The 15675-nt window shown below is 40.4% G+C and overlaps 1 protein-coding gene across 2 annotated transcripts in view; it reads left to right on the top strand.

Moving 5' to 3' along the window:
* COL4A6 (collagen type IV alpha 6 chain) overlaps positions 1 to 15675 on the top strand; it is a 377060-nt gene that overhangs the window by 329766 nt on the left and 31619 nt on the right. For both annotated transcript variants that reach the window (XM_053699142.1, XM_053699141.1), the window contains 4 exons: positions 5552 to 5659; positions 6726 to 6833; positions 7202 to 7273; positions 8067 to 8192. In XM_053699142.1, coding sequence (XP_053555117.1) covers positions 5552 to 5659; positions 6726 to 6833; positions 7202 to 7273; positions 8067 to 8192 — 414 coding nt within the window. The remainder of the gene's footprint in view (positions 1 to 5551; positions 5660 to 6725; positions 6834 to 7201; positions 7274 to 8066; positions 8193 to 15675) is intronic.

The raw sequence follows: 15675 nt of genomic DNA, 5'->3' as shown, positions 1-15675 counted from the left end.
TTAAGAAAAGAATTATACAAGAATTGAACAAGGATTGGGCAAGGGGCAAGTACTTTTGTAATATTATGTTTTATGGATCTCATTGTTTCCTTATGCAATTGCTGCTGTAATACTGTGTCTTATGTGTTTAATTGGTTCCCACTTTTGTAAAAATGCTCAATATTTTCATATTCCTTTTTGCTACCTCTTGTCTCTTTAACAAACTACATTATTCAATTACTCCTTCTCCCTCTCCATCTGCATTGTTCATTAGCTCATCTCTCTTAAACTCACTTTACTTTTGTACTCATGAACTTCACCTATTCCTAAACACTCTCTCTCCCCCCTGCACCTCGTCTCAAAAACGTCTCATTACTGCAAATCTGTATCTCATCTCATGTAACTCTGCCTCTTGCTTTTACTAACTGCTGGTGACATCTCCCCTAATCCTGGTCCCCAACCACTTCCTAGCCGTGCACATCCATGTGTACCGTCCCATAGACTCAGAAAACAAAACTCTGCAAACCTTACTCACATTCCTCTTGCATCAAAAGCCACTACCTCTTTCACTTGTTCACTCTGGAACTCTCGCTCTGTTTGAAACAAGCTCACTTCTATACATGACCTCTTTATCTCCCGCTCCCTAAACCTTCTGGCCCTAACAGAAACCTGGCTCTCTCCCCTAGACACAGCATCCACTGCTGCTCTGTCACATGGGTTTCTCCACTTCAGCCACACTCCTAGGTCTGGTAATAGACAAGGAGGTGATGTAGGTATTTTACTTTCCTCTCATTGCACTTTTCAACAAATACATCCCATTTCTTCCCTCACATTTTCCGGATTCAAAACCCACATGATTTGGTTATTCTCTCCCCTCTCTATAAGTGTTGCAGTCATATACCGACCCCCTGGCTCCTCAACTCAATTTCTAGATCACTTGGCTGCCTGGCTACTGGCTACCTTACTTCCTTTCCTCAGACACCCCCGCCCTCATTCTTGGTTACTTCAACATCCCTCTTGACAATCCCACTGCCTCCTCTGCAAAACAACTTCTGCAAATCACTTCCTCTTTCGGTTTGTCACAATGGACTGATTCTCCCACTCACAAAGACGGCCACTCACTTGACCTGATCTTTAGCTATCGATGCACTATTTCAAAATTCACAAACTCCCCTTTTCCTCTTTCTGACCACCATCTCCTCACTTGCAACATATCATCCCACCCAACAACTCTCCCTCCTTCTACTCCTCACACCAAACTTCACAGAAGCATTAAGTCATTAGATCAGCAACAGCTTGCTAATTCCCTCGAACCTCTCCTCTCATCCTTCTCCTCCTTTTCCTGCCCTGACCAATCTATCTGCCACTATAATTCCACCCTTACATCCGTCCTTGACAATCTGGCTCCTCTTACCATAGTTCGGAAATCACACACTCATCCTCAGCCCTGGCATACTCCTCTCACACGGTACCTACGCAGATGTCCCCGTACTACTGAGTGGCACTGCAGAAAATCTCGGTGTTCAGCTGATTTTCTTCATTACAAATTTATCTTGTACTCCTACTATTCTGCCCTTAATCTCTATAAGCAACATTACTTCTATGCTCTTATCTCTACTCTTTCTTCAAACCTAAAACGTCTGTTTGCCACTTTCAATTCTCTTCTCCACCCACCCCCACCTCCTAATACAACTTCTCTGTCAGCTCAAGACTTTGCCAGCCAATTCAATAGCAAAATCGACTCCATCAGAAACTAAATCAGCTCTCAACATACTTCCATGCTCTTACCCCCTCAATTGCTCGCAATCAACTATAACCCACATAGCCATAAACTTAGCTCTTTCTCCCCTGTTACTGAGGAAGAAGTTTCTGCACTTATACTGTGCTCCCACCTCACTCACTACCTGTCCCCTTGACCCTATCCCCTCACAGCTACTCCCCTTCCTCTCTTCTACCCTTACCCCTATACTCACACACATTTTCAACCTCTCCCTCAGCACCGGTATATTTCCCTCAGCTCTGCAACATGCACTGGTCACACTTATTCTCAAAAAAACCTTCCCTTGATCCAACCTCCCCATCCAACTACCACCCTATTTCCCTCCTCCCTCTTGCCTCAAAGCTTCTCGAAAAGCTAGTATATGCACGCCTATCCCATTTCCTTACATTAAACTCCCTCCTTGACCCACTGCAATCGTTAAGGTTACCAGCAACCTACTTACAGCAAAATCAAAAGGCCACTTTTCTCTGCTTATCCTCCTTGATCTGTCTGCAGCCTTTGATACTGTTGACCACCCTCTTTTGCTCCAAACCCTCTAATCCTTCGGCATCTGTGACACAGCCCTCTCAGGGTTCTCTTCCTACCTGTCAAACCGTACCTTTAGTGTAGCCTTCTCTGGGGCCTCCTCTGCCCCGTCACCACTTTCTGTCGGGGTACTGCAAGGCTCTGCCCTCGGTCGCCTTCTCTTCTCAATCTACACATCATCATTAGGTTCCCTAATTAAATCCCACAGTTTCCAATATCATTTGTATGCCGACGACACCCAAATCTACTTCTCTGCACCAGACTTATCTCCTTCCTTGCTAACCCGTGTCACTAACTGTCTTTCTCACATCTTTCCCTGGATGTCCTCTCACTACCTCAAGCTAAATTTCTCCAAAACTGAGATCTTTATTTTCCCCCCTTCTTCCAAAATCTCCACCCCCAATCTCTCTATAACTGTTGAGAACTCCATCATTACCCCACCCCGCATGCCCGATGACTTGGGGTCACATTTGACTCAGATATTTCTTTCACTCCTCACATTCAGTCCTTGGATAAAGCCTGCCGCTTCCACCTTAAAAACATATTTAAAATTAGACATTTCCTTACACAAGACACAACTAAGATTTTAATCCACTCTCTCATCCTTTCCCTCCTCGATTACTGCAACTCTGTCCTCTCTGGTCTCCCCAGCTGCCGCCTAGCTCCTTTACAATCCAAAATGAATGCCTCTGCCAGGCTCATCTTCTTTACACGTTGCTCTTCATCTGCTGCACCTCTCTGCCAATCCCTTCACTGGCTTCCTCTTGCCTGTAGGATTAAACACAACATTCTCACTCTGACATACAAAGCCCTCAACTGCACTGTTTCCCCACCCCTATATCTCAGACCTTGTATCCAGATACTCTCCCTCCTGCCCCCTTCGCTCTGCTCACGACCTCCTACTCTCCTCCTCTCTTGTTGCCTCCTCACACTCCGGTTTACAGGACTTCTCCAGACTGGCTCCCATCTTGTGGAACTCTCTGCCTCACTCCACAAGAATCTCCCCTAGTTTTGAAAGCTTCAAGCGCTCCCTAAAGACTCTACTGTTCAGGGATGTTTACAACATTTAAGCCTAAGAGTCCAGGTGTTTGTAGATCACCTTCTTAAGAGCTGACTACCACAGTGCGACTCTTGGCAGGGCCCTATACCCGTAAATGTTTTGTTGTATGCCACCTTTTGTTTATAGTGCTGCTGAATCTGCTGGCGCTCTACAAATAGCCAATAATAATAATAATAATAGAAGCTTACCATCTCTCCTCCATCTCTCATCCTAACCAAACTAATACATGAACTGCCTGATTTACTTCTGCAACTACAACCGATGTGACAAGCTACCCTAACCTTATGTCTCTGCACCCTAAACCTGCAGACTGTGAGCTCTCCGGAGCAGGGCCCTCTTCCTCCTGTACTAGATTTGTTTAGTTTTGATATGTTTTGTATTTTAGCACAAATCCTTGTCATTGTATACCCCTATCATTGTACCCAACGCTATGGAATTTGGCGGCGCTATACAAATAAATTATAATAAAAAACATTTTATAATTGTATACTCTGTCTGAATCACGAAAGAACATTTTGGGTCTCATGTTCTTTTAAAGAATGTCCCAAAAGCAGATCATTATTTCAGTAGCTGTAATGACTATGAGCTGTGTAATTATTGAATAGTTAGTAGCATATCAACAGACTCACAAAACGTATCTTAGCAATGGATTAGCAGAGAAGCGTTTGTCAATTGTCAATCATCTGATGAGCAAACATAGACTTTGTTTTATGAGGCTTCTAAGTATAACCATATTTTCTGATTGTTCAATGCATAATACAAATTCTACATTGCACCTCACTTGTATGATGCAGGGAAACATTATAAATGTGATTGTATTCAGTGTAAAGTTAGTTCCCCCAGCTATGTATGTATATAGGTACCTTGTTTTTAGCATTAAGGTTCTCCTTAATGGTTTCTAGAATTAATTCACAGGAATGGTCCATGCTAGTGATATTTCATCCACATTTTTCTTGGAATTGAGAGCCCTTTACAGTGCACTTTGGATAAAATTACATGTATTATTGCTTGTATGGCAGGGTCCCAGGTATGTCATACACAAAACAAAATATTGCTGCATGATAAATAACAAAACTCATAATAGAAGCAAGCATTTAGTTAAATGTAACAAATTAGATTGCAAATAAAGAGTAATCAATAAGGCATTATCTTTTGCACAAACGTGCGCAGAGAATATCGCACAATATGGTAGTATAAGTGGATGGTTAAATATTTTAACCAAAGGATCATAACCTAGGTTTAACTTTTTTTGCACACCCTATACTTTTAATGGATAGCACAGAGAGCGCTATAAGCAAGCTCATTGTGATTTTATTGAAAGCACAATCCAAAATACCACTGTAACATTTAGCACTTTTTAACACTAGAAGTAAACCATTATTATTAATAGTATAGCACAGAACTACATGAAGAACTTCATTCAAATGAATAGGATTCCTGCAGCAATTTCATTATAATGAATGTTAACTGGAGACAGACTAATTGTTTATAAATGTTAAAGGGTCATAAACACTGTATCATTTTATGTTTTTCTGCAGTCTTCCAATAAGTTAACATGCTAGGTGAGGGTGGGGAGATTTTGAATGCGTTAATGCCATATTTACTGTTTTTAATATCTAAACAACTCTCACCACTTGCCTTATCTAGAGGAGCCTATAACGATGTTCCTGGAGTAGACAGGGCTTGTTGCCATCATTTTGATTATCATTGTTTTACAGTTCATTATCTGATCCTTGAGTTGGCAAAACCAATGGGCTAAAACTATAAACACAAGGGCCCCATGTGTTAAATGTCATGCAGACAACTTCTCAACTTGAGAAGCAGTCCGCACACCTTTGCTGCATATGGGCAGTGGATCTGTTTGCCCGTTTGCATCCTTAAACACTCATCGAAGTGTGTGATGCACGCCCCTTCACCAATCGTGCAAGAGGAGACTGTCAATCACCGAGAGCAAGCGAGCAATCTGGGATTTTGCTTCGCCACCTCAGAGGTGGCGAAGATTGTAAGAAGCAGTGTTCTAATGACCGCTGTTTCTTACATTGCGGGAAGCAGGCTCGCATATTCATGTTACACTGCTTTATACATGGAGCACAAACACTGATAGTTTTAACAGATACGTTTTAGTTGGTGATTTAGTCTTTATCATAAACTTCTGGAAACTGAGTGTTTGCAAAACATTAAGCATGTTATCTGCCCTTTTTTTACAGGAGCAAGAGGATTTGATGGACAACCGGGAGATGTTGGTACAGTAGGAAACTCTGGAAGCCCTGGTCAAAAGGGTTCATTAGGAGAGTTTGGACGAGCAGGACAGCCAGGTGATTTATAGATGCACTGAAATAACTACCATTTAACCCATTATTAAAAAGCTGCTGTATATAGTTAATTGATATCTGGACAGCAATGGTAGGTTGGGTTGGTTTCAAACAGCATTAAATCTGTATATGTAGCAAGTTTTTCTTTAAAGCGGCATTATATTAATGTTATGTATGTATTTATGTATGTGTGCATGTGTGTATATTATATAAATATATATATATATATATATATATATATATATAAAATCTCATATGCTGTGGCCAATTACACGCCATATGTAAATTAACTCCTAAACTGGTCTAAGCAATCAGTGAGTAGGAAAGGCCTAAGGTGCAATAGTTAATTAAAGTTAAAACAGGCAAAATAAATAGTACATTTATATTGCCTTTTTTAACTGAACATTATGCTTCCCATTTATCAAGCTCCGAACGGAGCTTGAAGGGCCGTGTTTCTGACAAGCGCCAGAAACACCAGTTATGAAGCAGCACCATAACCTGTCTGCCTGCTCTGAGGAGGCGGACAGACATCGCCTGAAATCAACCCGATCCAATACGATCGGGTTGATTGACACCCCCAGCTAGCGGCCGATTGGCCGCGAATCTGCAGGGGGCGGCATTGCGCCAGCAGTTCACAAGAGCTGCTTGTGCAATGATAAATGCCGACAGCGTACGCTGTTGGCATTCAGCGATGTGCGGCAGACATTATCAGCAATATCGGATCATGTCCGCTCGCATGTTAGTAATTAGGACCCTTAATTTAGAATAATATTTTGACTTGAGTTTCTCTTTCATCAAGTGTTTACATGTATATACTACATTGCTTTGGTCATTAATGGCTTAATCATTTATTTATTCATTTTTATGGTAATCTTTTAGTGAAGGATTGCTAGATAAAATGATGCTATTTTTCAGCTTAACGCATTGGTACAAAAACTCTTTCCAGCAATACATTTATGGTTATATTCAAATACCTGGCAAGAAATAGACTAGATTGATGATTTTATTAATGTTTTTCGTTCATTTTTAAAATCAGAATGTTAAAGTAGATCCTGTGCTTTATTGTTAGGAACCCCAGGACTTCAGGGTTTTAGAGGTAATCCAGGGCTAGTAGGAAACCCAGGGCCACCAGGACCACCAGGTTTCCCAGGATCCCCTGGTTCTGCAGGAATTAAAGGTACTGTCATATCTCTGTATGTAGCTGCCGGATATACTAAATAATGTGCAGATGCCAAAGATTTTAAATCTGACTCTAACAATACTTTTCCAAAGCATGGATTTCCTTTGTTTGTTTATGTCTTTATTTACTTACTTATTTTGGCCTAAAAGACCAACAGTAATTCCATATGATACAGCTTTATCTGTGCTAATAAAGATTGTATTTATGTTTACAAGGTTTGTTAATAACATATAAGCTACATTGCATGCTTATGGGGATCCGCAGATACCCGTATTTATGGATCACCCTTTTATTATTATTTAATAGAAATCTTGTATTTTCATTGCTATCAATTGTTTAGTGACTACTCTGAATTTTTGGTGCAGGATTTCCAGGATTAAATGGTTTGGATGGATTAAATGGTCTGCCCGGAACTCGAGGGTCGCCGGGAACACCTGGTAAGATTAAATACTACACTACAAGTAGAGACAAACACTTCTGAAAAGTCCCAAGAGTTGTTTTCATGACATAAAATGGTGATTGGCAATATACCATGAGTTATTCTGCTTCATGATTTGGTCATTTTATTTGGTACAACAGATCACTTATTTAGAGGGACATAAAACAAATAGAGATTGTACTAACCTGTTTTAATTATGCATGGCAAAACAGCTTTCCAATATATTTCCTGTAAGTTTAGACCTCAGACTTCAGTTCTATTTTCCACACAATCATTGTTTGCACACTCTTGGAACTCAATTATATATCTCCCTAATTTGCCTCAGAAGTAAGGATTAGATAGAGTAACCTAGGTTGCAACATAGTGACACTCATTATTTTAAAGACACTAACACTTATGTCTTCAATATTTAGACTAGTAATACATTATTTTAAAAATACATCTACATATAAATATTGCTAATCTATGCTTTGATTACATCATTCTGTCCAGCATTTATTTATTTGTTTAATGTCCCTTTAAGGAATTTTGCACCCCCTTTAGGTTCTGAAGAACAAATAGACATTTCCCCCCTTTTTTTTTCTTCCTTTTATCTTTTCTGTTAATTGATTAGTTTGTGTGGAACCTTCTTGGACATCTGCAAATTATCATCAAGATATTTCTTGGTGATGTCTCCCACTGACTTCAAGCCAAATGCTTCATATTACACTTTAGTATATTTTGATTAGTAAAGAAATACAAACACATTTTTTATTGGCTAATGCTTACTAATTGATGTTTTTTATACAAAGGTCTAAGTGAAGCTGGACGATCTGGATCACCTGGTTTTCCAGGAACAAAAGGTGAAGCAGGCTCCCCAAGCATTGCATCTGGCCAACCAGGATATCCAGGAACAAAAGGCATACGAGGAGAGACAGGTAAAATGTGACTTCATTGGTAGAGATTATGCACCACAAACTACAGCATCATTCTAGGCTGTAAATGTGCACAGTGCTTCTGTATATTATAGAACTGCTTTTACTGTAGTGGAGATACAAAATCAAACAATGCTTGGAATATTTGTATTACTGCAATTTGGGTCTTGTTAGTGTTAGAAATACCCTAGAGTTAGTATTAAACATCATAGGGTTAAAATATAAATTATGGTGCCATAGACATGCCATCATTAAAGGAATAGTTTAGTCAAAATTAAACATTCATGATTCAGATAGAGCATGCAATTTGAAGCCACTTTCTAATTTACTCCTATTATCAATTCTTGGTATCTTTATTTGAATGTAAGCTTAGTAGCCAGCCCATTTTTGGTTCAGCACCTGGGTAGCGCTTGCTGATTGGTGGCTACATTTAGACACTAATCAGAAAGCACTACCCAGGTGCTGAACCAAAAATGGGCCGGCTCCTATGCTTACATTCATGCTTTTTCAAATAAAGATACCAAGAGAACAAAGAAAAATTGATAATAGGAGTAAAATAGAAAGTTACTTAGAAGTGCTGCTCTATCTGAATCATGAAAGTTTAATTTTGACTAGACTATTCCTTTAACCCTTTTACTACCTCCAGGCTTGCTGTGCAGATTAATTCCTAATATTTAATGGTCATTTCACAGGGAATGCCACTATTGTACTTTAATTAATTCCTAAACTGCCATCATTCCCCACCCAAATAAGCACTAGTTACCTCATCTCAAACACCTACCTTCAATACTATCTACACTTGGAGACACAACCATTGAGATTACTATATGGCCTCTCACCAAGATCCACCTGTAGTACTTAAGACCAGAGTAGGCCTAAACTCCACCACTAACTACCAAAACGCCACCTCTGTTACTAAACTCAAATTCAATGACCCCCAACCAATGATACCACCATGATCATCCACGAAGAGCAAAATCCCTGGAACTCCCAGAACAATATAGCAGCTTTGTCCAATACTTTTTTGTATCTTAAATAACAATTTTGATCCTCATATTTAGACTCTTCTAGCGATACCACAAGTAATCTTCCACAGAGAACACCATGGGTGTTGTTGGGAAAATACAACACCTGGCCACCAGGAGGAGGCAAAGACACCCCTGCCAAAGGCTTAAATATCCCTCCCACTTCCTCTATCCCCCAGTCATTCTGCCTAGGGAACAAGGAAAAGTAGAAGAAACATCAGGGTATAAAGGTGCCAGGAGAAATAATATAAAATGGGAGCCGTCCAATAAAAAATAAATTACAGGCAGGGTCGTGGACTGTCCCTGCTAGGAAGGAAAGGAATTTATCTGGTAAGCATAAATTATGTTTTCCTTCCATAAGGCAGGGAGAGTCCACAACTTAATTCCTTACTGTTGTGAAAATTATACCCAAGCTCCAGAGGACACTGAATGAATAATGGGAGGGAAAAAGTGTGTAAGGAGGACCAGGTAGCCGCTTTACAAATCCCAGGAGGAAGCGTTCTTAAAATCCCAGGAGGAAGCCACTGCTCTAGTGGAATGAGCCGTTATCCTCTCAGGAGGCTGTTGCCCCGCTGTCTCATAAGTTAAGCGGATGACACTCCTCAACCAGAAAGATAGGGAAGTTTTAGTAGCCTTCTGCCCCTTACGCTTCCCCGTATAGATGACAAACAAAAAAGAAGATTGAATTCCTTAGTAGCCTGAAGATAGAACTTCAAGGCATGAACCACTTTCAGATTGTGAAGCAAGCGTTCCTTCGCTAAAGAAGGATTAGGACAACAATTTCTTGATTAATGTTACGGTCTCACACCACCTTAGGGAGGAACCCTAATTTAGGGAGGAACCCTAATTTAGTACGTAAAACCACCTTATCAGCATGGAAAACAAGATAAGGGGAGTCACATTGTAAAGCAGAAATCTCTGAAATTCTGCATGCAGAGGCAATAGCTAGCAAAAAAAAGAACCTTCCAAGATAACAATTTAATGTCAACAGTATGCATAGACTCAAACGGAGCCTGCTGCAAAACACTAAGAACAAGATTTAGGCTCCAAGGCGGAGCCTCAGATCTAAACACAGGTCTGATCCTAGTCAGAGCCTTAACAAAGGACTGCACATCTGGAAGGTCAGCCAATCTCTTGTGCAGTAACACAGACAGGACTGATATCTGTCCCTTAAGGGAACTACGAGATAGACCCTTCTCCAGTCCATCCTGGAGAAAAGATAAAATTCTGGCAACCTTAACCTTAGGCCAGGAAAAGCCACACTCTTCACACCAGTAAAAGTAAGTGCTCCACACTTTATGGTAGATACGACGATGTAATGTTTAAGTATGAACTAGTACCCTTGTTCATGCAGGACCACTCAGTCTCACACCTTACCTCGGGTTCACTAAGATCTAACTTGTGTGAACCCTGTTATGCTCATAGATCTGAGGGTCACTACTGTAGGATACAGAGTGAAGATGGTATACCAAAAGGAGTTGGATATGAACTAAACAGTAATATAGTATCGTAATGTAGGATAACTCAGAATCCAAAGTTTAGGGAGAAGCTTATTCACATCCAAATGAGTTGTAGACTCGCATCACACACATATAAAATATTTACATAACTTGCACAGGCACACACACACACTTTAGATAGAGTTGTGCAGAGTAGCTTCGTTGGTTAAAGTCAGTTTAAGCACATAAAGTTCATCAGAGGTTAATGCAAATGGAGTAGTGCTATTTAGGCAAATGATAGATACGGCAAAAGTCACTGTGCAAGTCAATATAGTGAATCACAAGCGGAATAGTACATGTAACAGCAAGTGCATGAGATAAACTGGTTAATAGCTTAGTATGGCAGGTAGACTTGATTACTTGATTATTTGAGGCAAGCAGTAGCAAATGACATGAAAGGCAAGATATCCTTATTTGTAAATTGGTAATACAGACCGGTAATCCAGATGAAATTATATACAAACCGACTTCCCAAATAGTATCCTCAGAGTGGAGCAGAAGCGGAGTTACCGGAGAAGAAATGCACACAGCGTGTGCCGAGATTCAGTGAGAGTGTGTGGCGGCTGCGGTTTCACCTAGTGACGTCACACGCCAACGGACCAGCATGCGAGTAAGCAGGAAGCAAGCAGCGAGAGAGACAGGAACAAAGTTGTGGAGCTGCAAAACCACAAGACTTGAGTAACAAGAATTAGCATCTGAAGCAGGAAATCCCAACTTAGACAGGAGGGAATAGCTGGGTGCGAAGTGTTCAGGAACAGTGGGTGACTGAACAAATTACCAAGCAACGTTCAACAGTAGGTGGAGCCTTAAATAGCAGTATGATAATTAGTTGTTAAAGGTACAGAATGGTAAAATCCTGACAGAACTCCCCCCTCAAGGAGCCGCTCCGCGGATCAAGGACCAGGACGTTCAGGATTTCTCCGGTGGTACAGAGAGAGGAGTTGGGGGGCAGAGAAGTTTGAGGATGGCTCCCACGAATCCTCCTCAGGAGCATAACCCTTCCATCTTACCAAATACTGTAGTTGATCATGAAGGTATCTGGAGTCCAAGATAGATTCGATTTCATATTCAACATCATCACTGACTTGAGGAACAACAGAAGAACTCTGTAAGTTACCCCTGACCAAGGAGTAGGGTTTTAACAAGGACACATGGAACGTTGGATGTATCTTCAGAGTAGATGGTAATTGTAGAGTCACGGCATTAGGATTGATTACTTTAATAATCTCATACGGACCTAAATACAATGCACCTAATTTTTTACTAGGAATCTTTAAACGTAGGTTTTTTGTACTAAGCCAGACCTTGTCGCCAACAGCATAATCTGGAGGTTTAGATCTGCGTAAATCATAATGATGCTTCTGGGTAGTTTGTGCCACTTCTAATACTGTTTTTAAAGAAGCAAAACCATTAGCAATGGAATTGACTGTATCATTTACCATTGGAAGTGTAGAATCGGACGTACAGGTAGGATGATACGATGGATGAAACCCATAGTTGATGAAAAATGGTGTGGTTTTCATTGAGGAGTGTAGTGAGTTGTTATGAGCAAATTCGGCAGTGGCCAACAGTGAATGCCAATTATCTTGTTCTAAAGTACAATAGCAGCGGAGATATTGCTCAAGTGACTGATTAGTTCTTTCCGTTTGCCCATTTGTCTGGGGATGATAGGCTGAGCTAAGTCTTCTACAGATGTTGAGGGTACGACATAGCTGGGTCCAGAACCTGGATGTGAATTGTGACCCCCTATCCGTAGTGACAGATTTAGGCAATCCATGAAGTTTCACTATGTTGTTTAAGAATAGAGAGGCAGTTTCTGAAGCTGTTGGAAGACCCCTGTGGGGGATGAAATGAGCCATTTTAGAAAACAAATCAACCACCACTAATATGGTGTTGAAATTTGATGAAGATGGTAAGTCCACTATGTAATCCATGGCGATGTCTGTCCAAGGTCTGTCTGGGATTGGAAGCGAAAGAAGGTAACCATAAGGGCGGTTATGTGGGTGTTTTTTAGTGGTACATGTGGGACAACTTTGTACATATCGAGTGACTGTGTCATTCATTTTGGGCCACCAGTAATCTCTCTTTAATAAATGCAATGTTTTATGAACTCCAGGATGACCTGCTAATAGTGAGTCATGAGCATAACCAACAATCTCATCCCTAAGAGCTTCAGGTATATAAAGTAGATTGTCATGGTAGTACAAACCGTCCTGATGTTTGTTTAATCCAAGTTGCTGCAAAGATGAGTCCTGAGAGAGATGCTGTTTTAGGGTGGTTTTAAAGCTGGTAGTTAAACAGATTATTCTGTCTGGAGGTATGATAGATTCAGGTGTTTCTATATGTGAAGGTTTCGGATCCTTCCGAGAAAGAGAGTCTGCCTTGAGATTTTTGGAGCCGGGCCTATAAGTTATGATATAATCAAATCGTGAAAAGAAAAGACTCCACCTGACTTGACGTGAAGTCAGGGTTTTGTTAGATTTCAGAAATTCAAGATTCCGATGGTCAGTATATATCAGAATAGGGTGTTGTGTTCCTTTCAAAAGATGTCTCCAGAACTCCAGGGCGGATTTGATAGCAAGTAGCTCCTTATCACCAATACCATAATTCATTTCTGCAGAGGTCATTACTCTGGAGTAGTAAGATATTGGGTGAAGAGGTTCTGTTGGAGACTTTCTTTGAGAAAGGATTGCCCCAAGGGCATACTCGGAAGCATCAACCTCCAGGGTGTATTGACAACTGGGATCTGGGAACTGTAGAATCGGAGCTGTAATAAATTTCTGTTTCAGACTAATGAAAGAATCTTCTGCTGACTGATTCCAAACAAATTTTATATGTTTACGTGTTAAGTAAGTCAAGGGTTGAACAATATGTGAAAACCCTTTAATGAATTTGCGATAAAAGTTCGCGAACCCTAAGAATCTCTGGATTTCTTTCTTATTACGGGGAGCAGGCCAATTGGTTATAGCATCCACCTTGTTAGATTCCATGGAGATACCTAGAGGGGATATGTTGTATCCTAAAAAGGAAATTGTATCTGTATTGAATATACACTTTTCCAGCTTAGCAAAAAGACGATGAGCTCTTAATCGTAGTAAAACCTGCTTTACAAGTGACACATGTTTTTCGTATGATTCCGAGAATATAAGAATGTCGTCCAGATAGATGACAATACATACATCTAAGAGATCATGAAACACATCATTTATGAAACACTGAAACGTCGCCGGTGCGTTGCATAAACCAAACGGCATTACAGTGTATTCATAAAGGCCGTAACGTGTACGGAAGGCTGTTAACCACTCATCCCCTGCTCTCATCCTAATCAAATTGTAGGCACCTCTAAGATCCAATTTTGTATAAATTACAGCACCACGTAACCGTTCAATTAGTTCAGGAATGAGAGGCAGGGGGTATCTATTTTTCTTTGTACATTTGTTAAGTTGCCTATAGTCAATGATTGGACGGAGACTACCATCCTTATTCTTAACAAAAAACATAGAAGCTCCAACTGAGGATGTGGAGGGTCTAATGAAGCCTTTTTTTAAGTTATCATCCAAATAATTTTTTAAATGAGCTAATTCTGGCTCAGAAAGAGGATATATATGTCCTATAGGTATGGTACTGTTTGGTATGAGATCAATAGGACAATCATACGTCCTGTGTGGTGGTAGTGTGTCTGCCTCAACCTTATCAAAAACGTCACTAAATTCTTTGTAACATTCAGGTAGGCCATTGACAGATAAATGGTATAAAGAGTGTTTGGTAAAACATGAATGTTTACAAAATGCTGAATCAAATATCACAGACCCCTCACACCATGAAATAGTGGGGTTGTGTCTTATTAACCAGTTCAAACCAAGTATCATAGGATATACTGAAGTGGGAAGTACATCGAAAGACAATTGCTCAATATGACCAGACTTAGTTACTACAGTAATAGGAATGGTGTGATGTGTTATTGGACCTGAACTGAATAGTGAGCCATCAACCAAACGTATAGCAAGTGAAACACTCTTTTTTATTAGTGGGATCTTATTTTTAACAACAAAAGAAATATCTACAAAATTCCCAGATGCGCCAGAGTCAACTACGGCCTGTACGTCTATCTTCCGGTGATGCCACTGTAGGGAGAGAGGAAGGGACAAATGAGAAGTGAAATCATGTACCATATTGATTATATGATAACTAGGAGGTGTCTTACCCTTCTTTTGGCGAAGAAGTATTGGACAATCCTTAACAGTGTGATCTTTGTCAGCACAGTATAAACAAAGGTTCAATAATTTGCGCCTAGCTTTTTCTTCTGGTTTTAGAGGAGCACGAATCACTGCTACATCCATAGGTTCATCAAGGGACCTTGCTGGCAAGGTTGAAGGTGTAGCATGATAAGTGGGTAGTTTTCTGTAACTTGCATCACTGAAGGATCTTTCAGATTTTCTTTCCCTTAATCTTCGGTCTATACCAATGCTAAGTGTCATGAGGGCTTCTAAATCATCAGGAATGATACCACGTGCAAGCTCATCTTTTATTGCTTCACTGAGACCTAATCGGTATTGATTCCTTAAGGCTGGAGTGTTCCACTGAGTGTCTGGTGCCCAACGTTTGAAATCTGTGATATATTCTTCCACGACTCTCTTCCCTTGACGTAAGGACCTAATAGCTGTTTCTGCTGTGTTCTGTTTATTATGATCCTCATAAAGCAGAGACATGGCAGAAAAAAATGCATCGAGAGAATTTAAGATGGCATCATCCTTTTCATAATAGGTATTAGCCCAAGACCTGGCCTCACCACGTAAGAATGAGATAACAGTTAATACCCTGACCCTATCTGTTGGATATGATTTAGGTTTCAGAGTAAACATCAGTGTACAAGAGTTCTTAAAATCCCTGAATAAAGCTCTGTCCCCAGAGAATTTTTCAGGAGGGCTAATTAAAGGTTCAGCTGAATTTTCAGCTACAGGA

The sequence above is a fragment of the Bombina bombina genome, chromosome 1, assembly GCF_027579735.1.
Source record: "Bombina bombina isolate aBomBom1 chromosome 1, aBomBom1.pri, whole genome shotgun sequence".
In the NCBI taxonomy this organism is placed as follows: Eukaryota; Metazoa; Chordata; class Amphibia; order Anura; family Bombinatoridae; genus Bombina; species Bombina bombina.
The sequence above is the reverse complement of the archived record's forward strand: the minus strand, read 5'-3'. Positions and strand labels throughout refer to the sequence as shown.